This window comes from Bombina bombina, chromosome 5, assembly GCF_027579735.1.
Source record: "Bombina bombina isolate aBomBom1 chromosome 5, aBomBom1.pri, whole genome shotgun sequence".
Classification (NCBI taxonomy): domain Eukaryota; kingdom Metazoa; phylum Chordata; class Amphibia; order Anura; family Bombinatoridae; genus Bombina; species Bombina bombina.
The window spans coordinates 720,896,749-720,922,861 of NC_069503.1; the positions used below are offsets into that span (position 1 = coordinate 720,896,749).

Genomic DNA, 26,113 nt, shown 5'->3' on the forward strand with positions numbered 1-26,113 from the left:
TTGTGAAAAATTTAACGTTTTTTTTTTAATTTGATCGCATTTGGCGGTGAAATGGTGGCATGAAATATACCAAAATTGGCCTAGATCAATACTTGGGGTTGTCTACTACACTACACTAAAGCTAAAATTATCCCTAAAAGCTCCCTACATGCTCCATAATTAACCCCTTCACTGCTGGGCATAATACACGTGTAGTGCGCAGTGGCATTTAGCAGCCTTCTAATTACTAAAAAGCAACGCCAAAGCCATATATGTCTGCTATTTCTGAACAAAGGGGATCCCAGAGAAAAATTTACAACCATTTAAGCCATAATTGCACAAGCTGTTTGTAAATAATTTCAGTGAGAAACCAAAAGTTTGTGAAAAAATTTGTAAAAAAGTGAACGATTTTTTGTATTTAATCGCATTTGGCGGTGAAATGGTGGCATGAAAGATACCAAAATGGGCCTAGATGAATACTTTGGGATGTCTACTAAAAAAAATATATACATGTCAATGGATATTCAGAGATTCCTGAAAGATATTAGTGTTCTAATGTAACTAGCGCTAATTTTGAAAAATAATGGTTTGGAAATAGCAAAGTGCTACTTGTATTTATGGCCCTATAACTTACAAAAAAAGCAAAGAACATGTAAACATTGGGTATTTCTAAACTCAGGACAAAATTTAGAAACTATTTAGCACGGGTGTTTTTTGGTGGTTGTAGATGTGTAACAGATTTTGGGGGTCATAGTTAGAAAAAGTGTGTTTTTTTCAATTTTTTCCTCATATTTTATAATTTTTTTTAATAGTAAATTATAAGATATGATGAAAATAATGGTATCTTTAGAAAGTCCATTTAATGGCGAGAAAAACTGTATATAATATGTGTGGGTACAGTAAATGAGTAAGATGAAAATTACAGCTAAATACAAACACTGCAAAAATGTAAAAATAGCCTTGGTCCCAAACGGACAGAAAATGGAAAAGTGCTGTGGTCATTAAGGGGTTAATGCCCAAACCGGAGCAACCTAAAGTTTACAACCGGATAGCAAACTACAGCACCATGCCACAGCAATCTGCTGTGGCCCTACCTTGCCCCTGGGGATTAATTTGATAGAAATAAGCCTCTATGAAGTCCTCCAGTATTCTTTGGACCCTCCACGTGAAGCTGCATGAAGCTGTCTGCTATATGAACTGCGCAAATGAGGCGTGAAAATTAGGCCCCCTCCCTCTCCACTCCGGAGTTGTGGGGCCTTGCAAACCCTCTATAGGTGTCTAAAATTCTGCCATGTGGAATAAAACCCCAAAAAACACTCCAAAAGTGTTAAAAACTTGTACAATCATCATATTTTCTCTATAAAATAATCGATTGCCCTTTAAAAGTGTCCACCAGTCTTTCAGCCCTGTTAATTAAGCCTTCCTTCTATACTGAGTCTCAGAATATGGCTTACCTTCCCCACATGGGAATTCTTGTCAGTCTTCTAGCATTACTAAGTCTTGACTAGAAAAAGATGACTGAACATACCTTGTAGCAGTTAAGCCTGCAAACTGTTCCCCCCAACTGAAGTTTTCCTGTACTCCTCAGTCCTGTGTGGGAACAGCAGTGGATTTTAGTTACAACATGCTAAAATTATTTTCCTCTCAGCAGAATTCTTCTTCACTTTCTGCTAGAGAGTACTACAAATCTAACACCACATTCACTTTACCCTCCCGTGGAGATGCTACTTGTTAGAGCGGCAAAGAGAATGACGGGGGGGGGGGGGGGAGCCTGAGGGGGAGCTATATGGACAGCTTTGCTGTGTGCTCTCTTTGCCACTTCCTGTAGGGAATGAGAATATCCCACAAGTAAGGATGAATCTGTGGACTGGATACACCTTGTAAGAGAAACCTGTAATACCAGCGATGTAGGTGAGCGGTGGCAATAACGTGCAAGTTAGCACCGCACTCCTCATAACGCAAAACTCGTAATCTGGCCGTATGTCTTTAAATAAAGCAATCGGGTTAGAGCACAGGTCATGCCAATGAACAAGGGCTGAGACTTGGCCCAAAACATATTTGGCAGTGTGCTCTAACTAAGATACAGGCCTGTAATTTGGATTTTCATGTTATTACATGTTTTTTTCCAATTTTTTTTAACATTTTTCAAATTACGTTTTTTGCTACTTTTTAAACCATTTTCTTCATTTGATCTGGAGATGCGGGACTTCAGAGTGTGTGTGTGTGTGTGTGTATATATATATATATACACACACACACACATTTATCTAGGCAACTCTCATCAGCAGAAGATAGGTTTTATTTGCTTCTTGGTGAAGCTTATTTCCAGAGAAAAAGCAATACTCATTTGAATTCTGCTGATGAGATTTAATTTTAATAAAATCAAAACAGCTGTCTAGAAGTGGTTTGTTTTTTACTGCACTTATCCCATAAAGGGGAACTGCTGTGGTATCACAGTATCGGAAGCAAAAAGCATGAGATATTGTATATCTAATTTAAATATCCTACCCAGAGTTCTCTGGTGCATTGGTAACAATGTATACAGAGCACTTCTGGTTGTGCTCATTCAAACCTTCATGTCATAATTAGCAGAAGAAAAAAAACACCACTCATATTTTCAAAATGTAAATCTTTAATGGTTCATTAAATTAACATTTTCTATTGCAATAGTTATTTTAACACTTAAAAAGTGTAAAAAGAAAAAAGGTACTTACTTGGTTATTCTCTATAAATCATGAAATTAACACACACTGGTTTGTATTAGAAGTTTTCCCATTGTTACAACTTCTTCTCATATTAAGAAATGGATGCGATAAGTAAGTTATATTATCACATAACAAATAAGACATGGCCTGAAGTAATAAAGGAACACACACAAATTGATCAAAGCATCCGGTAACTATCATATATGTCTGCAAAAATAATAAAATCTAAGTACGTCGCTCCTGAAGGATATTCTGCAGGACAGGTAATTTGCAGCACTATTTGATGCCCTACCTGTAATTGGTGCAGTTTGTATTTACAATGGTACATACCAGACATGGCATTTGTACAATAACTTTATGCGGTACTATTAAAGGGACATGAAAAACACATTGTTCTCTCATGTTTCAGATAGACCATACAATTTTAAGTAACTTCTATTATCAATTTTGCTTCATTCTCTGTATATGCTTTGTTGAAGGGGAAGCAATACACTACTGGGAACTAGATGAAGATATCTAGTAAATCAATGACAAGAGGCACATGTATGCAGCCACCTGTCAGCAGGTAAGCTCCCAGTAGTACATTGCTGTTTCTCAGCTTTTCTAGATATGATTTTAACAATGGATGCCAAGATAACAAAGCAAATTTATATAATAGAAGTAAATTGAAAAGTTGCTTACAATTGCATGTTCTATCTGAATTATCAAAGAAACAATGTGGGTATCATGTCCCTTTAATGTGGCTCAGTACAATACAAACAGTTATACAGTAATGCATCAGGGTTTAAACATCACTCCAATATGATGACTGCAGTAAAGGGAAGCATTTAAAATATGCATTTTCATTTGTGTATATTTTAAAGGAAACGTTTCCTGAAACTTTCATTTTGTAAAAAATGGGAGCAGACTTTGTAAGTACTTTTTTCTCAGGGGTCATTGTGCATTGTCTGTTCCCTTTAAGACAGAGAGCAATCAGGAGACTGCCAACATTAAAAATCGTGGCTCTGGCACCATGGCCTTTGATTGGCAATAGCACCTGAAGCCTATTCTTGGAGGGAAAACAACAGGGTGGTAGACTATAGGCCGGAAGTAAGGTTTTATTTAAAATCTGCATGAAATAAATATGTTTATGTTAAGTGCTTCTCTGTTTTGGAATCCTACAAGGGACACTGAAGTGGTGCATTACACCTTTCATGTTCCTTTAATCAGAAACTCTAGATTTTGTCTCCAAAAGCAGGCAATATTCACTGTGCTTCACACTATCCCGACTCTTCTATAACAAGGTTGTGTTTTCCTGCTCTCCTCTGGTTTCTCCATTTTTCTTTGTGATTTATAGATTGAAAACATAGTAGAATAGGCTCAATAATGTTAATAACTCAAATAGTTAAACCCCAAATTATTGCTTTTATGTCAAACCAGAACTACACAAAAAAAAAGTAACAAAAAAAGCTTAAAGAAGAACACTATATAAATGTAATGCTAGACACATGCTTGTTACATGTTAAATAAACTCAATATAAGTAGAGTTGGTCTAAGTTTCCTATAGTACCCAATATTCTATAGATTTAGTTAGATCCTGCATAGCTAATGTAAGTGATCAGCTACTCTGGCAAATGCACAGGAACCAATGCCCGACTTGGCCATCATCTCTAAGCACTGGGAAGCCTGTTCCAATGCCAACGATAGGGGTGGCTGCTTTGGCAAATTGTGTATATCTGTAAGATCAAACAAAGAACATATTACTATAAAAAAACAATATTAAAGGGACAGTCAAGTCCAAAAAAAACTTTCATGTTTCAAATAGGGCATGCAATTTTAAACAACTTTCCAACTTACTTTTTACTTTTATCACCAATTTTGCTTTGTTCTCTTGGTATTCTTAGCTGAAAGCTAAACCTAGGAGGTTCATATGCTAATTTCTTAGACCTTGAAGGCCGCCTCTAATCTAAATGCATTTTGATAGTTTTTCACCACTAGAGGGCATTGGTTCACGTATTTCCTATAGATAACATTGAGCTCATGCACGTGAATTTACCATGGAGACAGCTCTGATTGGCTAAAATGCAAGTCTGTCAAAAGAACTGGAATAAGGGGGCAGTCTGAGGCTTAGATACAAGGTAATTACAGAGGTAAAACGTGTATAATTATAACTGTGTTGGTTATGCAAAACTGGGGAATTGGTAATTAAGGGATTATCTATCTTTTAAAACAACAAAAATTCTGGTGTTGACTGTCCCTTTAACTATGAACATAATAGTTTTTCTTAAAATATGTCTTTTTACAAAATAACATGGACCATCCAATCTATTAGGATATGCACTGCAAAAATGTCACATTGAGCTTGGGGTGTTTGGCTTCCTTTTCTATTGTGTTCTAATCCATTAGAAACACCTCTGTCAAAGTCACTTGAATTGCATTTATAATGTATATGAAAGGAACATCAGGTTTTCTTATATTTTGAATGGGTAAAGATGAGAAAAACAAGAATCAAGCTTATCTTATGGATTTTAAAGGATGGTTTTGCAATCGTAAACAGAAACAAGAGATGCATAGGATTAAAGAGAAAGTAAAAACACAGTGGCTAACTGATTCCATATTGTTACCCAGCCTTGGGTGTTTTAATGTTGTTTTTTTCACTTAGCTAACATCAGCTCTTGATGTGATTTTACAAATTTCATATCATTTTGCAGAATTTTATAATTAAAATATAGAAACACTTAATAACGGATCATTATTATAATTTTAGTTGTGTACACGTTTTATAGCTTACAAGTGAAATTTGATATAATTAGTTGACACTGACTTTTGCAACAAGGCTTGATGAGCATCTGTGAGCTCTGGTAAACTAAACATACGCTTTAGGTTTAAGTTCTCTTTGTGTTGTGACACTTATTGCCATGCAGAGATTACAAAGCTTACCTAATATTGCACTGTTAAGAGATGAGCACACATGTTCTCTTTGTATTGGATCAAGCTGGTATCCGATGGGACTGTTCCAGGGATCAGAATATGCTAGCAAACTAAATGCATCCTGTTAGAATTGGGAAAAGAAAATAATATACACTGTCATAAACAGGATATCATAATTAAAGGGACAGGAAATCCCAACATTTTCTTTCATTATTCAGATAGATCAGACAATTTTAAACAACTTTCCAATTTTACTTCTATTATCAAATGTGCTTCATTCTCTTGTTATCCTTTGCTGCTGAAGGAACAACATTGCACTACTGGCAGCTAGCTGAAGACATCTAGTTAGCCAATCACAAGAGACAAATCTGTGCAGACACCAATCAGCAACCAGCTCACACTAGTGTAGGATATGTGCACATTCTTTTTCAACAAGGAATACCAAGAGAACAAAGCACATTTGAAAATGGAAATAATTTAGAAGTGTATAAAATGACATGCTCTATCTGAATCATGTAAGTTTCATTTTGACTTTCCCATCCCATAAAACTTTAGAGATACTCTATTTTCTTTTTTTTTGTTTCTATAAAAAACTAAATTTATGCTTACCAGATAAATTCCTTTCTTTCCTGGCACAACTTCATTCCTTACTGTTGGAAAATACAACACCTGGTCACCAGGAGGAGGCAAAGATACCCCAGCCAAAGCCTTCAGCGCGTTGAAGATTGCCCAAAGTTACAAAATATTGTTCGGAAGTGTGGACTACTCCTGACTCCACAACCCCTGTGCCTTCCTGGCACCCCAAACGGCTCCCCAGCCAGCAAGACTGGTGTCCGTAGTCACAATCTGCCAAGACGGTTTCAAGAAGCACGTGCCTAGAAATAGATGATCTTGACAGAGCCACCAAAAGAGTGAGTCTCAACAAGCTGTCCAATACGATCCGTTGGGACAGGTCTGAATGGTCCCCGTTCCATTGCCTCAGCATGCAAAGTTGTAAGGGTCGTAGATGGAATCTGGCAAAAGGAAGACACTATGAGTCCAATTACATCCATGCACTGGGCCACCAAAGGTCTTAAGGAGGCCTGGAGGGCTAGACACGCTGTTGCCAGCTTGCAACATCTCTGATCGGTTAGAAAGATCTTCATGGATAGCGAGTCTATGACTGAACCTAGAAAATTCACCCAGGTATTTGGTGTAAGAGAACTCTTTTCCAAGTTTATCTTCCATCCATGTGACTGAAGACGACTCAGGAGAAATTCCGAGTGATCCCTTGCCAGACGAAAAAGATGGTGCCTGTGCCAGGTAAGGTGCTGCTGGCCACAACTAGTAGAACACCCAAAATCTTTGTAAATATCCTGGCGGCAGTAGCTAAGCCAAACAAAAGTGATATGAACTGGAAGTGCTGATCTAGAAAGGAAAACCTCCGGAACTGAAACTGATCCTTGTGGATCAAAACATGCAGGTATGCATCCTTCAGATCGATGGTAGCCATGAATTGTCCTTACTGAACCAGGGGAAGGATCGATCTGATTGTCTCCATCTTGAAGGAGGGGACACTTAGAAATTTGTTTAAGCACTTCAAGTCCAAAATTGGACGAAAAGTTCCCTCCTTTTTGGGAACCACAAAGAGGTTTGAATAGAACCCTAGACCTCTTTCTGATGCAGGTACCAGGATGATTACTCCTAAGGAGACTAGATCCCATACACAATCTAAAAAGGCTGTCCTCTTCTCTGGTCTTGTAGATAGTCTGGAGAGAAGGAATCTGCCCCTGGGCAGATGAGATTTAAATCCTATCCTGTATCCTTGAGAGACAAACTCCAGCACCCAACGATCCTGCACATCCTAAAACCGGACGTCTGAGAAAAAAACAGTCTGCCTCCTATTCGATCCGATCCTGGATCAGGGGCCGTCCCTTCATGCAGATTTGTTATCTGCTGGCTTCTTAGTCTGTTTGGACTGAGAAGGCTTACAGGTACTCTTGGGCTGCTCAGGCTTGGAGGATGATTGAGTTCTCTGTGACTTGTCCAAACGAAAGGAACTAAATTAGAGGACTGCTGTCCCTAAGGTCTGTTGTTCTTATCCTGCGGAAGGAAAGCACCTTTCCCTTCGGTAACAGTTGAAATGATAGAGTCCAGACCTGGACCAAATAAAACCTTCCCCTTGAATGGTAAGGAAAGGAGTCTGGATTTAGAAACCATATTCGCGGACCAAGATTTCAACCAGAGAGCCCTGCAAGCCAGAACTGCAAAGCCTGTCTCGCAGGGCTGGAATAAAAAAACCTGTGTGTTGGACCATTCTTCTCAGGTAACTTTCCAACTTCTTGTCCATAGGTTCCCTAAAGGAAGAGCTGTCCTCCAGAGGGATAGTGGTATGCTTAGCTAGCATCAAAATAGCGCCATCCATCTTAGGGATGGAACCCCACAGTTCCACCTGAGAGTCAGGAACCGGGAACAACTTCTTAAAAGTTGAAGAAGGGGAAAAGGTAGTTCCAATCCTTTCCCATTTGCTACTGATAATGTTCAACTTTTGAATATAATAAGCAGCACCAGTAGACTTTAGCAAGTTAAAACGGCTTTATTATTCAGATATTTCGATCTTAAAACAAAGCGATCTGTGGTGACAAAACAGTGCCTTAGGAATACACTCAATGAACGTGATGCTGACGCGTTTCAGCCCTTCTGGCCGTAGTCGTAGCTATAGTTCATAATCCCCATTATTCTAATATACACCTGTGCATAATCGTGATTGGATAAAAACTTTATCCTGGGCGTATTCCTAATATTGGCACTTAACTACCATATTAACATTATAGCAACCTTTATAGTAATAAACACTGCATTAGACTTTTGAAAACATACTGTAAACAGGAATGGATGATGGAATCAAGCTGCCAACCAATTACAATGGACAAATATAATAATAATTGCACTGCAAGATGCCCAAAATAGTTCTAAAAACATAGCATGGTTATACTTTAATATTCCTCTAAGGTATTTTAAACCTTAAGCTAGTTACCTAACATCCTATTTCATTCATTGCTTATTTATAATATGCATACTCTAGTGTTACAAAATGCAAACATAAGAGGGAGGTCCTTAGGACACAGATTTACTCCCAAAAATTAATTATATCATATTCAGAGTTTAACCCTGTAGGGATTCTTGTCTTCAATCTGTGTATCCAAAAGACCTCCCTCTTTGCTAGCAGGCTATCTCTATCCCCTCCTCTCTTTTTGCACTTTACTTGTTCAATAATGGTCCATTTTAAGGAGGCCACACTTTTATCATGAAAACTTTTAAAGTGTTGCACTAAGGGGGTTGTGATTTTACCTGCTTTAATATTGGTTATGTGCTCCCTTATCCTGTCACGAGCCTCCCGAGTAGTGAGACCTGTGTATTGTACCCCACATGTATCACAAGTTAGCAGATAGACAATGTAGGTACTTCCGCAGTTTAAGCATGAATATTACCTAAAGCTTTCCCCTGTTACTGAACTTGAAAACCCCTCATTCTGTTGGAGGTGGCTACAAGCTATGCATTGTGCATAGCTTCACTTGTACACTCCAGTAAACCTGAGCCATGACGAATTTGTACCTTGACTAGGGGCTAATTGTGTGGGGGCAACAATGTTGCCTATTGTCAAGCCCTTTTTGAAGGCATATCTGCAACCTTTCGACACTATGTTCACTAATTCATCGTCTGCTGCCAACATATGATAATGCTTACGTATAATGTTGCAGACTTGATGGTATTGTGAACTATACTGTGTGACGAAGGTGACACCTTCAAACACTTCTTTTTTGCTTTTGTTGTTTCTAGAGAGAAAATCTTTTCTCTCTGATAGTGATATTGTGTTTCTGATTCGTGCAACCTCCCTTCTGTTATAGCCTCTTTTACAGAGGCGTTCCTCCAAATCTCGTGCCTGTCTCACAAATTCTGCCTGAGTGGAACAATTTGTTTTCAATCGTATAAATTGACCCTTCATTACAGAGAAAACCATTGTGACATTGGCTCCAAAATTGAGCCTATGCCACTGATTATAGGACGACCCTTCACGTCACTAAGGGATTTGTGGACTTTAGGCAAAAAATTAAAAACAGGCATGACTGGAGATTCTACAGTGAGGAAAAAAAACCTGCTTCTTTCCCATCATCAATCAGATTTTTGTCACCACAGATCGCTTTGTTTTAAGATCGAAATATCTGAATAATAAAGCCGTTTTAACTTGCTAAAGTCTACTGGTGCTGCTTATTATATTCAAAAGTTGTTCATCTGGGGATCGAGCAAGCACAGAAGGATTTTACAGCATAGCCGCATTACCAACAGCATTTGCACTTGCCAGTACTCACCCACAGAACGATCTAAAGAGGTGTGGCCAGCAGAAAGACTCACCGGTTATGTCAGACGCCGACCAGCTGATTGAGGAGAGTGCCCAGGAGGGGAGCGGTACACTGAAGGAGGCGCGTAGAGGTCTCAGTTTGACCGCCGAAGAGTTTGCTTCATATTTTCAGGTACCCCTTGTGGACGGGCCGACTCCGACGCTGAGAAATTTTCTTTGGGCAGCGACACCGGGAGTGATTGAGCAGCTGGGTAAGAGAGTGGGGGGATTCCTGTATGAACTGTTTTATATCATTTGCACAGGACTTTCATGTATGTTTCCCCTATATATGGACACTAAACTGGTGCTCACGCAGAAAGTGACTACTAATAATGTCCGCCATGAGAACTGGGACAGGAAAAGTCTGTCTTCTTGTCTTCGCAGACCTTGTCTTACTTAGAAATTTTAGGTTCCTCTGGCAGTTTTGCTTCGGGAACCTCTAAAGTAGACAAAACCTCCATTAGTAAAAAATGCAGATCTTCAATCTTAAATCTGAAGGAGGGCTCCTCAGAAGGAGGCAGTTCCCCCTCCAGCCGGAGTAATAGGGTGCCGCATGTGAAGCGGTTTGAGGGGATAAGGTAGGCATCTCCCGGACCACAGTCTTGAGAGGTTGACGGCTCAGAGGGACTGATTATGCTAGAGGGGTTAACAGATTTAGCTCCCTTCTTAGACTTTAGAATGGTACACAGGTAAGTGGAGCAAAATTGAGTAGGTGGACAAACCACGGCCTCCTCACAATATAAACAGGTAGTATCAGTTAATATAGAAGGTACAGAACCCTCTAAAGTGTAAATCTCAGAGTCCTCCATTGCTGGAGATGCAATCACACAGTAAGTAAGCAGTCAAAAACTAATATAGAGGCACCTTTATAACCCCAGTGGCTGTGGCACTCACCACCTCCAAAACACGAAAACGCTCTCCGTACGACTACTATAGTTACTGCAGCAGGATCATAAGGGAAACAAAGTTAGTCGCACCTGATCATGTGGTGAGCAAACAGGGACCTCCCCTGCTATGAAGAAAGTGCGCAAAGCTATTGGGAGCTGCGCAACTTCACAAAAACTAAAGTGAAACCTGTCTGGGAAAGTTCCATTGCCGAAAGAAGCCTCTAATTGAGCCCAAACCTTAACAAACAGTACATAAATTCCCCAAACTGTTCCAAAATATTCTTCTAACAAGTGACATATTAACCCTGGATCATATAGAGGTTATGAGGAGCCACACTGTGATCCTTAATAATAGGATTCCCTTGTGAATCATAAATTAAGCGGACTTGCCCTCCAGGATCTATACTATGGAACAGGTACAGCCTTACCGCAGTGTTCTGACAGGGACCTGAGTGTAAAAAGGCAATCAGTTTAATTTGTGTACACTGATTACCCAGGAGCCGTTAGATAGTTTAGATCGATTCACAGAAAAACTTTCCCTGCATCTCCAGACTAACATTCATCAATATTCTTACTGAGAGGTTTATATGGATTACTTTAAACTCCAGTCCTCTCTTGAAGGGAAAATACACATTAAAGGACTATCCGTATCTTCTGACACTTCTCTGCCATCCTCTGCTAGTGACGAAAGGCAAAGAATGACTGGGGGATGGGGGAAGTGGTAGGAATTTTTAAGCCGTTGGCTGGGGTGTCTTTGCCTCCTTCTGGTGGCTAAGTGTTGGTTTTCCCAACAGTAAGGAATTAAGTTGTGGACTCTCCCTGACTTTGGAAAGAAAATACTGTAAATATAATGCCTCATTTGCTGTCAAATCCAAATATTTTGCACATAAATTGGGGAAAAATGACCACAAAGTTTTTTTTTAATGCAATAAAAAATATTTAAAGCTAGATAGAATGTGGTCAAATGATCCATTAATAATTTAGAGTTTGTATAACATAATAATGATAGTAGCAATTATACAAATTGGACTCTAACGTTAGGTCTTGTTCCTTGACTGTCGTTTTAGGCACTTTTAGAGAAGCAACTTTAATGTTATAGTGCTGCAAATCATCTTCTGTCCATAACTTGTTTTCTAAACCAACATGCATGATGCGCAAAAGAAACTGGTGTGTAAATATTCATACCAAGTGCATCCTATAGTACAAACATTAACTTTATTTGTATTGCGCCAACAGATTCTGCAGTTAATACAAATAATAATGACATGACAGGTGAATCAGGTGGGAGTCGGATTACAATCTAAGTGGTAAAGACAAAAGATGGGATTTTACATTAATTTACAAGGGATGGAATTGGATGGAAAGGGGAATGACCTGATATTTGTACATTGCAGTACTGTTAAATGTGAAATAAAGAGAGAAATACCTCTGACCCCTTCTTGTGTCACCTGATGCGTTTCGCTGAGGCTTTATCAAAGGTGACATGCCACTGAACTAGGAGAGACAGCTTTTAAATGCCCAACTGATCACATCACTGAGCGTAACACCCATTTTCCAACTGGAAGTGAGGTATCGGGCAGGTATAGTCAATAGCAATATTCAATCACACTTGTGAAATCTGTCGCTAGCTAGAATACACAAAGCTTAATTTCTGCAATTATATATATGAGTATATTTGTTGCGAATATTACATAGTTAAAGGGCCAGTAAACCTAGCAAATAATGTTATATAATTCTGCACATAGTGCAGAATTATATAACATTAGCTTAGCTCCAGATTTCTAAAGTGAAGGGTTAAAAAGATATCACGCAAAGAAAACAGAATGCCGCTCTTGACTCTACTGAGCGGGTCTGTTTTCTTCTCCTAAGTGCATCTGGGCACGCTGTCTAATCACAGCCAGCCCAATTGCTACCAGACCAGAGCGGGAGTGAGCTACATTGATTTTAATAGCGCGATCGGGCGCGCTGTGACTAGACAGCGTGCCCGCAATGCGCTTAGCAGAAGAAAACAGACCCGCACAGTAGAGCCAGGAGCGGCGTTCTGTTTTCTTTGCTAAATATCTGTCTAACAATTTGCTTTAGAAACCTGGCACTAAGCTAATGTTATATAATTCTGCACTATGTGCAGAATTATATAACATTATTTGCTAGGTTTACTGGCCCTTTAATGTTTGTTTCTTGAATGACATATTTTATAGAAACACTTCTTTGGCAACAAAATTATTATTACCTGATAATAAGTAACAATAGTATTTCTACCATGTAGTAGTTGTGCTTACAGCTTAGAGAAGAGCTTAAAATGCTTACTGCGAACAAAAATAAAAATACTAATATGTACACCAAAAATGGAGAATATGGAAGAATACAGAAATATATATATATATATATATATATATATATATATACACATACACACACAATGCAGACAAAAATAGGTAATCATACACATAAATACATATATGCAGAATGGAGTATTTTCAAAGATATATATATATATATATATATATATATATATATATATATATATATATATATATATATATATATATATATAAAATAACTCATTGTGTAAACCATTTACAAATCTAGACAAGTCAGAAGACTTGCTTTAACCACAGAAACTCTCTGATTACACTGTTTCCAGTTACACTGTAATCAGAGAGTTTATGTGGATAAAACAAGTCTTCTGACTTGTCTAGATTTGTAAATGGTTTACACAATGAGTTATTTTCTCTACATTTTGGATTTAGTGGAGGATTTTAAACTCACTTTTCGCCTCCCCATACTTTAAATTGCTGTTGTGTGTATATATATATATATATATATATATACATACATACATATACATATATATATATACATATACACACACAAAAAATAAAATAATTGCAAAGAAATATATATTTTAAAAGTTTGTCATTTTGCATTGTTGTTTGTCAGAGGAAGGGACTGTTTTTTGTGTCCCGAAACGTCACATTAATGAAATTTTGTTGTATCACAGACGGCTGAAGACCAGTGAGTGCTTAATCCTTGAACTTATCTACAATTTTTACAGCACCCTGGCGGTTGTGGGACGATGGTGAGAGTGCATACACATCACACTGACTAATATATATATATATATATATCTATCCTATATTATAAAAGGCCAAGTGTTTGTCTGAAGCCGTCATGCGCAGTAGAGACAAACACTTGGCCTTGAGATAGGGAGCGCGAGGTACACAAACAGCTGTGAGGTCTGGGGAGCGCGAGGTAAGCTGATTGAAACAGCCTGTGGCAAGAGATATGGAGCGCAAGCTACTCAACAGCTGTGAGGTGTGCTGCGTGAGAAGCGGCCATGCACTCCCCAGACCTCACAGCTGTTTGTGGCCGACGGGAGCGTTGCCATGGGGGCGTGGCCGGGCGGGGTCCCGCAATGTGAAGACTTCAAGACAGAGCCAGAGAGGGAGCAGGAGAGGGGGGGGAGAAGTGCCAAAGAGGGGGGGAGAGAGAGCCAAAGGGGTGAGAGAGAGCCAAAGAGAAGGGGGGGGAGAGCCAAAGAGAAGGGGGGGGGGGAGAGCCAAAGAGAAGGGGGGGGGGGAGAGCCAAAGAGAAGGGGGGGGGGAGAGCCAAAGAGAAGGGGGGGGGGAGAGCCAAAGAGAAGGGGGGGGAGCCAAAGAGAAGGGGGGGGGAGAGCCAAAGAGAAGGGGGGGGGGAAGAGCCAAAGGGGGGAGAGAGAGCCAAAGAGAAGGGGGGGGGAGCCAAAGAGAAGGGAGGGAGAGCCAAAGAGAAGGGGGGGGAGCCAAAGAGGGGGGAGAGAGAGCCAAAGAGGGGGGGGGGGGGAGAGCCAAAGAGGGGGGGAGAGAGTCAAAGGGGGGGGGGAGAGCTAAAGGGGGGGAGAGCTAAAGGGGGGGAGAGAGAGAGCCAAAGAGGAAAGAGAGCCAAAGAAGAGAGCAAAAGAGGGGAGAGAGCCAAAGAGGGGGGGGGGGGGGGGGCAGAGCCAAAGAGGGGGGGGGGGAGAGTAAAAGGAGAGCCAAAGAGGGGGAGGGAGAGAGCCAAAGAGGGGGGAGAGAACAAAAGAGGGTGGAGAGAGCCAAAGAGGGGAGAGAGAGAGCCAAAGAGGGGGTGGGCAAAGGGGAGGGGAGAGCCAAAGAGGGGGGAGAGAGAGAGCCAAAGAGGAAAGAGAGCCAAAGAGAAGAGAGAGCAAAAGAGGGGAGAGAGCCAAAGAGGGGAGAGAGCCAAAGAGGGGGGAGAGAGAGCCAAAGGGGGGGGGGGAGCCAAAGGGGGGGGGGCCAAAGAGGGGGTGGGCAAAGGGGAGGGGAGAGCCAAAGAGGGGGGAGAGAGAGAGCCAAAGAGGAAAGAGAGCCAAAGAGAAGAGAGAGCAAAAGAGGGGAGAGAGCCAAAGAGGGGGGAGAGAGAGCCAAAGGGGGGGGGGGGGGGAGAGCCAAAGGGGGGGGGGGGAGAGAGCCAAAGGGGGGGGGGGGAGAGCCAAAGGGGGGGGGGGGGGGAGAGCGAGCCAAAGAGGAGAGAGAGCAAAAGAGGGGAGATAGCCAAAGAGGAGGGGGAGAGCCAAAGAGGGGGGGAGAGCCAAAGAGGGGGGGAGGAGAGCCAAAGAGGAGGGGGAGAGCCAAAGAGGGGGGGGGGGAGAGCCAAAGAGGGGGGGGGGGGAGAACAAAAACATAATTTATGCTTACCTGATAAATTCCTTTCTCCTGTAGTGTAGTCAGTCCACGGGTCATCATTACTTCTGGGATACCAATACCAAAGCTAAAGTACACGGATGACGGGAGGGACAGGCAGGATCTTATACGGAAGGGACCACTGCCTGAAGAACCTTTCTCCCAAAAACAGCCTCCGAAGAAGCAAAAGTGTCAAATTTGTAAAATTTGGAAAAAATATGAAGAGAAGACCAAGTTGCAGCCTTGCAAATCTGTTCAACAGAGGCCTCGTTCTTAAAGGCCCAAGTGGAAGCCACAGCTCTAGTGGAATGAGCTGTAATTCTTTCAGGAGGCTGCTGTCCAGCAGTCTCATAGGCTAAACGTATTATGCTACGAAGCCAAAAAGAGAGAGAGGTAGCAGAAGCTTTTTGACCTCTCCTCTGTCCAGAATAAACGACAAACAGGGAAGAAGTTTGTCGAAAATCTTTAGTTGCCTGCAAATAAAATTTCAGGGCACGGACTACATCTAGATTGTGCAGAAGTCGTTCCTTCTTTGAAGAAGGGTTAGGACACAATGATGGCACAACAATCTCTTGATTGATATTCTTGTTAGTGACAACCTTAGGCAAAAACCCAGGTTTAGTACGCAGAACTACCTTATCTGAATGAAAAATCAGATACGGAGAATCACAATGTAAGGCTGATAACTCAGAGACTCTACGAGCCGAGGAAATAGCCATCAAAAACAGAACTTTCCAAGATAACAGCTTGATATCAATGGAATGAAGGGGTTCAAACGGAACACCCTGTAAAACGTTAAGAACTAAATTTAAGCTCCATGGTGGAGCAACAGTTTTAAACACAGGCTTAATCCTGGCCAAAGCCTGGCAAAAAGCCTGAACGTCTGGAACTTCTGACAGACGCTTGTGTAAAAGAATGGACAGAGCTGAGATCTGTCCCTTTAAGGAACTAGCAGATAAACCCTTTTCTAAACCTTCTTGTAGAAAAGACAATATCCTAGGAATCCTAACCTTACTCCATGAGTAACTCTTGGATTCGCACCAATGTAAGTATTTACGCCATATTTTATGGTAAATCTTTCTGGTAACAGGCTTCCTAGCCTGTATTAAGGTATCAATAACTGACTCCGAAAAACCACGCTTTGATAAAATCAAGCGTTCAATTTCCAAGCAGTCAGCTTCAGAGAAATTAGATTTTGATGTTTGAAAGGACCATGAATTAGAAGGTCCTGTCTCAGAGGCAGAGACCAAGGTGGACAGGATGACATGTCCACTAGATCTGCATACCAGGTCCTGCGTGGCCATGCAGGCGCTATCAGAATCACCGATGCTCTCTCCTGTTTGATCCTGGCAATCAATCGAGGAAGCATCGGGAAGGGTGGAAACACATAGGCCATCCCGAAGGTCCAAGGTGCTGTCAAAGCATCTACCAGGACTGCTCCCGGGTCCCTGGACCTGGACCCGTAACAAGGAAGCTTGGCGTTCTGGCGAGACGCCATCAGATCTATCTCTGGTTTGCCCCAAAGTCGAAGTATTTGGGCAAAGATCTCCGGATGAAGTTCCCACTCCCCCGGATGAAAAGTCTGACGACTTAGGAAATCCGCCTCCCAGTTCTCCACTCCAGGAATGTGGATCGCTGACAGGTGGCAAGAGTGAGACTCTGCCCAGCGAATTATCTTTGATACTTCCATCATCGCTAGGGAGCTTCTTGTCCCTCCTTGATGGTTGATGTAAGCTACAGTCGTGATGTTGTCCGACTGAAACCTGATGAAACCCCGAGTTGTTAACTGAGGCCAAGCCAGAAGGGCATTGAGAACTGCTCTCAATTCCAGAATGTTTATTGGAAGGAGACTATCCTCCTGAGTCCATGATCCCTGAGCCTTCAGGGGATTCCAGACAGCGCCCCAACCTAGTAGGCTGGCGTCTGTTGTTACAATTGTCCAATCTGGTCTGCTGAATGGCATCCCCCTGGACAGATGTGGCCAAGAAAGCCACCATAGAAGAGAATTTCTGGTCTCTTGATCCAGATTCAGAGTAGGGGACAAATCTGAGTAATCCCCATTCCACTGACTTAGCATGCACAATTGCATCGGTCTGAGATGTAGGCGTGCAAAGGGTACTATGTCCATTGCCGCTACCATTAAGCCGATTACCTCCATGCATTGAGCCACTGACGGGTGTTGAATGGAATGAAGGACACGGCAAGCATTTTGAAGCTTTGTTAACCTGTCTTCTGTCAGGTAAATCTTCATTTCTACAGAATCTATAAGAGTCCCCAAGAAGGGAACCCTTGTGAGTGGTAAGAGAGAACTCTTCTCTTCGTTCACCTTCCACCCATGCGACCTTAGAAATGCCAGTACTAACTTTGTATGAGACCTGGCAGTTTGAAAACTTGACGCTTGTATCAGAATGTCGTCTAGGTACGGAGCCACCGAAATTCCTCGCGGTCTTAGCACCGCCAGAAGAGAGCCCAGAACCTTTGTGAAGATTCTTGGAGCCGTAGCCAACCCGAATGGAAGAGCTACAAACTGGTAATGCCTGTCTAGGAAGGCAAACCTTAGATACCGGTAATGATCTTTGTGAATCGGTATATGAAGGTAGGCATCCTTTAAATCCACTGTGGTCATGTACTGACCCTTTTGGATCATGGGTAAAATTGTCCGAATAGTTTCCATTTTGAACGATGGAACTCTTAGGAATTTGTTTAGGATCTTTAAATCCAAGATTGGTCTGAAGGTTCCTTCTTTCTTGGGAACCACAAACAGATTTGAGTAAAACCCTTCTCCGTGTTCCGACCGCGGAACCGGATGGATCACTCCCATTAGTAAAAGATCTTGTACACAGCGTAGAAACGCCTCTTTCTTTATCTGGTTTGTTGACAACCTTGAAAGATGAAATCTCCCTTTTGGGGGAGAGGCTTTGAAGTCCAGAAGATATCCCTGAGATATGATCTCTAACGCCCAGGGATCCTGGACATCTCTTGCCCAAGCCTGGGCGAAGAGAGAGAGTCTGCCCCCCACTAGATCCGTTCCCGGATCGGGGGCCCTCACTTCATGCTGTCTTAGGGGCAGCAGCAGGTTTTCTGGCCTGCTTGCCCTTGTTCCAGGACTGGTTAGGTTTCCAGCCTTGTCTGTAGCGAGCAACAGCTCCTTCCTGTTTAGGTGCAGAGGAAGTTGATGCTGCTCCTGCCTTGAAGTTACGAAAGGCACGAAAATTAGACTGTCTAGCCCTAGGTTTGGCTCTGTCTTGAGGCAGGGCATGGCCTTTACCTCCTGTAATGTCAGCGATAATTTCCTTCAAACCGGGCCCGAATAAGGTCTGCCCTTTGAAAGGTATGTTAAGTAATTTAGATTTAGAAGTAACATCAGCTGACCAGGATTTTAGCCACAGCGCTCTGCGTGCCTGAATGGCGAATCCGGAATTCTTAGCCGTAAGTTTAGTTAAGTGTACTACGGCATCAGAAATAAATGAATTAGCTAGCTTAAGGGTTTTAAGCTTGTGTGTAATCTCATCTAATGGAGCTGATTCAAGGGTCTCTTCCAGAGACTCAAACCAAAATGCTGCTGCAGCCGTGACAGGCGCAATGCATGCAAGGGGTTGCAATATAAAACCTTGTTGAACAAACATTTTCTTAAGGTAACCCTCTAACTTTTTATCCATTGGATCTGAAAAGGCGCAGCTATCCTCCACCGGGATAGTGGTACGCTTAGCTAAAGTAGAAACTGCTCCCTCCACCTTAGGGACCGTTTGCCATAAGTCCCGTGTGGTGGCGTCTATTGGAAACATCTTTCTGAATATAGGAGGGGGTGAGAAAGGCACACCGGGTCTATCCCACTCCTTAGTAACAATTTCAGTAAGTCTCTTAGGTATTGGAAAAACGTCAGTACTCGACGGTACCGCAAAATATTTATCCAACCTACACATTTTCTCTGGTATTGCAACTGTGTTACAATCATTCAGAGCCGCTAAGACCTCCCCTAGTAATACACGGAGGTTTTCCAGCTTAAACTTAAAATTTGAAATGTCTGAATCCAGTTTATTTGGATCAGATCCGTCACCCGCAGAATGAAGCTCTCCGTCCTCATGTTCTGCAAATTGTGACGCAGTATCTGACATGGCCCTAATATTATCAGCGCACTCTTTTCTCACCCCAGAGTGATCTCGCTTACCTCTAAGTTCTGGTAATTTAGACAAAACTTCAGTCATAACATTAGCCATGTCCTGTAGTGTGATTTGTAATGGCCGCCCTGAAGTACTCGGCGTTACAATATCACGCACCTCCCGAGCGGGAGATGCAGGTACTGACACGTGAGGCAAGTTAGTCGGCATAACTTCCCCCTCGTTGTTTGGTGAATGATGTTCAATTTGTACAGAATGACTCTTATTCAAAGTAGCATCAATGCAATTAGTACATAAATTTCTATTGGGCTCCACCTTGGCTTTTGCACATATAGCACAGAGATATTCCTCTGAGTCAGACATGTTTAACAAACTAGCAATTAAACTAGCAAGCTTGGAAATACTTTTCACTCAAATTACAAGTAATATGGAAAACGCACTGTGCCTTTAAGAAGCACAGAAAAAAATTATGACAGTTTAATAATAAGGAACCGGAAAAATTATAAAAATCAGATTTTTCCCGGTAAAGGCATAAATTTAGCAAAGGATTGCCCCCATTAGCAATGGATAACTAACCCTTAATAGCAGAAAAAAATGTACAAAATATAAACGTTTTTTTATCACAGTCAAAGCACAATCTCACAGGTCTGCTGTGAGTGATTACCTCCCTCAAAATAATTTTTGAAGACCCTTGAGCTCTGTAGAGACGATCCGGATCATGCAGGAAGAGAAACAGACTTTTGACTGAATTTTTGATGCGTAGCAAAAGCGCCAAAATAGGCCCCTCCCCCTCACCCACAGCAGTGAGGGAAGTTCAGTAAACTGTCTTAAATTAAAATAAACGACAGCCAAGTGGAAAAACAGTGCCCAAAAACAATTTTTCACCCAGTACCTCAGATAATTAAACAATTTAGCATGCCAGCAAAAACGTTTAAAATCAAATAACATGAAATGTCATTAAACAGCCTGTTGCTAGACGTTCCCACTGCAAGTTAGGCTAAAAATTATATGCATATAGTATTACCCAGAGAAGTGCCATTCCCCAGAATACTGAAGTGTACACATATATACATAAACAGCCTGATACCAGTTGCTACTACTGCATTTAAGGCTGAACTTACATTATATCGGTATTGGCAGTATTTTCTCAGTCAATTCCATTCCTCAGAAAATAATATACTGCAACATACCTCTTTGCAGGTGAACCTGCCCGCTGTCCCCTGATCTGAAATTTACCTCACTCCTCAGAATGGCCGAGAACAGCAAAATGAATTTTAGCTACGCCGGCTAAAATCATGCAAAAACTCAGGTAGATTCTTCTTCAAATTCTACCTGAGAAGGAACAACACACTCCGGTGCTGTTTTAAAATAACAAACTTTTGATTGAAGATATAAAAACTAAGTATAATCACCACAGTCCTCTCACACATCCTATGTATTACTTGGGTGCAAGAGAATGACTGGGTGTGACGTAGAGGGGAGGAGCTATATAGCAGCTCTGCTTGGGTGATCCTCTTGCACTTCCTGTTGGGGAGGAGTTAATATCCCAGAAGTAATGATGACCCGTGGACTGACTACACTTAACAGGAGAAAGAGGGGGGAGAGAGAGCAAAAGAAAGGAGGGAGAGAGCCAAAGAGGGGAGAGAGAGAGAGCAAAAGAGGGGAGAGAGAGAGAGCAAAAGAGGGGAGAGAGAGAGAGCAAAGGAGAGGGGGGAGAGAAAGCAAAAGAGAGGGGGGAGAGAAAGCAAAAGAGAGGGGGGAAGAGAGAGCAAAAGAGAGGGGGGAGAGAGCAAGGGGTGGGACCGCTGTACTGCAAAAAATGGCCAGTGTACACAGGCTTTAGTACTAGTATATATATATATATATATATATATATATATATATATATATATATATATATATATATATATATATATATATATATATATATATATATATATGAGTAAGTAAATAAATAGTTGGAAGATTTCATGCTGGGAAATTTTTTTTTTTTACTCACAGACACACACACATATATATATATATATATACATATATTTCTTTGCTATTATTTTATTTTGCATATATATTTGAAAATACTCTATTCTGCATATATGTATTTATGTGTATGATTACCTATTTTTGTCTGCATTGTGTATATATATATATATATATATATATATATATATATACATACACACACAAACACACAGTATATATATTTCTGTATTCTCCATTTGTGGTGTACATATACATATTACTATTTTTTTTATTCGCAATAAGCATTTTAAACTTTTCTCTAAGCCGTAAGCACAACAACTTCATAGTAGAAATACTATTATTACTAAGCAGACAATAATAATTTTGTTGCCAACGAAGTGTTTCTGTAAAATATATAAGTAATCCAAGGAACAAACATTATCACTGTAATATTCACAACACAGAGGAGAAGGTAAGACAGTTGATGCGCTCCTAAACGGCTTGAAATTTTGTATGTCTCTTAATCACAACAAATGTACTCGTATATAGAATTGCAGAAAACTATTTATGCTTACCAGATAAATTCCTTTCCTTCCGGATAGGGAGAGATCACGGCTTTGTTCCTTACTGTTGGGAAATACAACACCTGGCCACCAGGAGGAGGAAAAGACACCCCAGCCAAAGGTTTAAATATCCCTCCTACTTCCTCATTACCCCAGTCATTCTGCCAAGGGAACAAGGAAAAGTAGGAGAAACATTAGGGTATAAATGGTGCCAGAAGAATAAAATAAATAATAGGGGGCCCGCCCATAGACCAGAAAAAATGTGCGGGAATTTACCTGGTAAGCATAAATTATGTTTTCCTTCCTAAGATAGGGAGAGTCCACGGCTTCATTCCTTACTGTTGGGAAAACTATACCCAAGCTCCAGAGGACACTGAATGAATAACTGGAGGGAAAAAAAAGGAAGAGGCAGACCCTATTCTGAGGGCACCACAGCCTGCAAAACCTTTCTCCTGAAAGCTGCTTCAGTCGAAGCAAAAACATCAAACTTGTAAAATTTTGAAAAAGTATGTAAGGAGGACCAGGTAGCCGCCTTACAAATCTGATCCATAGATGCCTCGCTCTTAAAGGCCCAAGAGGAAGCCACTGCTCTAGTGGAATGAGCCGTTATCCTCTCAGGAGGACGATGTCCCTCTGTCTCGTAAGCTAAGCGGATGACACTCCTTAACCAAAAAGATAGGGAAGTCAAAGTAGCGTTTTGTCCCTTACGCTTCCCCGAATAGACAATAAAGAGAAGGATTGTCTAAACTCCTTAGTACCCTGAAGATAGAACTTCAAGGCGCGAAACACATCCAAATTGTGAAGTAAGCGTTCCTTCGATGAAGGAGGATTAGGACACAAGGAAGAAACCACAATCTCCTGATTAATGTTGCGATCTGACACAACCTTAGGAAGAAAACCCACTTTAGTAAGTAAAACTGCCTTACCTGCATGAAAGATCAGATAAGGGGCTCCCATTGCAAAGCAGAGATCTCAGAAACTTTGCGCGCAGAGGCAATAGCCAATAAAAAGAGAACCTTCCAAGATAACAATTTAATGTCAACAAAATGCAGAGGCTCAAACGGAACCTGTTGCAAAACCCAAGAACAAGATTTAGGCTCCAAGGAGGAGCCCCAGTTCTAAACACAGGTCTGATCCTAATCAGAGCCTTAACAAAGGACTGCACGTCTGGAAGCTCAGCCAGTCTCTTGTGCAATAAAACCGAGAGGGCCGAAATCTGTCCCCTCAGGGAACTAGTAGAAAGGCCCTTCTCCAGCTCATCCTGGAGAAAAGATAAGATCCTGGCAAACTTAACTCTGCCAGGAAAAAAATGCTCTTCACACCTTGTGGTAGATACGCTGAGTAACTGGTTTACGAGCTTGAATAAGAGTATCAATGACACTTTCAGAGTAACCTCCGTTGGCTAAGACTAATCTCCACACAGTCAGCCTCAGAGAATCTAGATTTTGATGAACAAATAGACCTTGTATCAGCAGGTCTCTGCGACAAGGTAACTTCCACGGAGGAGATTAGAACATCCCCACTAGATCCGCGAACCACGTCCTTCACGGCCACGATGGAGCAATCAGGATTACTGATATCCGCTCCTGCTTAATGCGTGCCACCACTCGAGGAAGAAGCGGTAATGGAGGAAAAAGATATACGAGTTTGAACCTCCAGGGCACTGCTAGTGCATCTATTAGATCCGCTTGGGGATCCCTTGACCTCGACCCGAACCTGGGTAGCTTGGTATTGAGACAGGACGCCATAAGATTTATCTCTGGCGTCCCCCACTTGCTGCATATCTCTGCAAACACTTCGGGATGGAGAGACCATTCCCCTGGATGGAAGGATTGCCTGCTGAGAAAATCCGCCTCCCAGTTGTCCACACCCGGAATGTGGATCGCTGACAGCGAACAGCTGTGGGCCTCCACCCACTACAGAATCTGAGATACTTTCTTCATCGCCAAGGAACTTCTCGTTCCCCCCTGATGGTTGATGTAAGCCACAGAGGTTATATGGTCTGATTGGAATATGATAAATTGGGACAAACCCAGAAGTGGCCAAGCCTTCAACGCCTTGAAGATTGCCCGTAGTTTACAACCCCAGTTTCTTCCTGGCACCCCAAGCCACTCCCCATCTGGGAATGCTTGAGTCAGTAGTCACAATATCCCAGGATGGTCATAAGAAGCATGTCCCTCAGGACAGATCTGGACAGATCGATTCTCGACCGGCTGTCTAATACAATCTGTTGAAACAGATCTAAATGATCGCTGTTCCACTGCCTCCGCATGCACAGTTGTAAAGGTCTGAGACAAAACCTGGCAAAAGGAATGATGTCCATGCAGGATACCATGAGACTAATCACCTCCATACACTGAGACACAGAGGGACTCAAGGAGGTCCAGAGGGCAAGACATGCCGAAGTTAGCTTGCAATGTCTCTGGTCTGTTAGAAATATCCTCATGGATATGAAGTCTATTATAGTACCCAGGAATTCCACCCTGGTACTTGAGATAAGAAAACTCTTTTCCAAGTTTATCTTCCATCCATGTGATCGAAGAGGACTGAGAAGGGACTCTGATAATTATTCCGCAAGACGAAAGGATGGTGCTTGCACCAGAATATCGTCCAAGTATAGGGCTACTGCAATACCTTGAGTTATGGCAACGGCTAGAAAAGCCCCCAGAACCTTCATAAAGATTCTTGGAGCAGTAGCTAGGCCAAACAGAATGGCAATGAACTGCAAGTGCTGGTCCAGGAATGCAAACCTCAGGAACTGAAAGTGTTCCCTGTGGATTGGAACATGAAGGTAAGCGTCCTTCAGATCTATAGTGGTCATAAACTGGCCTTCCTGAATTAAAGGAAGGATGGATCTCATTGTCTCCATCTTGAAGGAAGGGACACTTAGAAATTTGTTTAAGAACTTTAGGTCTAGAATTGAGCGGAAAGTTCCCTCCTTCTTTGGGACCACGAAAAGGTTTGAATAAAACCCCAAACCTCTTTCTTTGATAGGCACCAGGATAACAACTCCTAAGGAGGATAGATCCTGAACGCACCCTAGAAAGGCATCCCTCTTTTCTGGTCTGTAGACTGATTCGAGAGAAGTAATCTGCCCCTTGGCGGATGAGATTTGAAGCCTATCTTGTATCCCTGAGATACCACCTCCAGGACCCACGGATCCTGTATGTCCTTGAACCAGGCGTCTGAAAAAAGAGACAGTCTGCCCCTACACGATCCGATCCCGGATCAGGGGCCTCCATTCATGCAGATTTGTTTTCAGTGGGCTTCTTATTCTGCTTGGACTTATTCCAGGACTGAGCCGGCTTCCAAGTACTCTTGGGTTTCTTGGGCTTGGAGGAGGATTTTTGTCGTTGGGATTAATGGTGTCCAGGCCTGTACCAAACAAAATCTTTCCCTTGAAGGGAAGAGAAAGGAGTCTAGACTTAGAAGTCATATCTGCAGACAAAGACTTCAACCAGAGCACCCGGCGGGCTAGGACCGCAAAGCCAGAGGCCTTTGCATTTAGGCGAATAGTTTGCATGTTCGCATCACAGATAGAAGAATGAGCAATTCTCAGAGCTTTAATTCTGTCTTGAATATATACTCAAGGGGAGACTCCACCTCAATGAGTTCCAACAAAGAGTTGCACCAGTAGTTAGCCGCTCCGGCAACCGCGACAACTGCAGCCACCGGTTGAAACAAAAATCCCTTATGTTGAAACATCTTTCCCAGAAAGGTTTCCATTTTCTTATCCATCGGCTCTCTGAACAAAGAACTATCCTCAAGAGGTATAGTAGTATGCTTAGCAAGCATAGAGATAGCACCATCCACCTTAGGAATGGAGCCCCACAAATCCAGTTGAGAATCCGGGACCGGGAACAACTTTTTTTAAAGAAGACGAGGCGGAAAAGGAAGAACCAATTCTTTCCCATTTGTTCTTAATAATGTTCGCCATCTTAACCGGCACAGGAAAA

At 41.8% G+C, this 26,113-nt stretch overlaps 1 protein-coding gene across 2 annotated transcripts in view; it reads right to left on the reverse strand.

The window, feature by feature from the left end:
• Window positions 1-2,591: 2,591 nt before the first annotated feature.
• Window positions 2,592-26,113, reverse strand: part of RANBP9 (RAN binding protein 9) — a 365,674-nt gene continuing 342,152 nt past the window's right edge. For both annotated transcript variants that reach the window (XM_053714757.1, XM_053714758.1), the window contains 2 exons: window positions 5,604-5,715; window positions 2,592-4,399 (listed from right to left, as the gene is read on the reverse strand). In XM_053714757.1, the coding sequence (XP_053570732.1) occupies window positions 4,269-4,399; window positions 5,604-5,715 (243 nt within the window). In that variant the 3' untranslated portion in view covers window positions 2,592-4,268. The remainder of the gene's footprint in view (window positions 4,400-5,603; window positions 5,716-26,113) is intronic.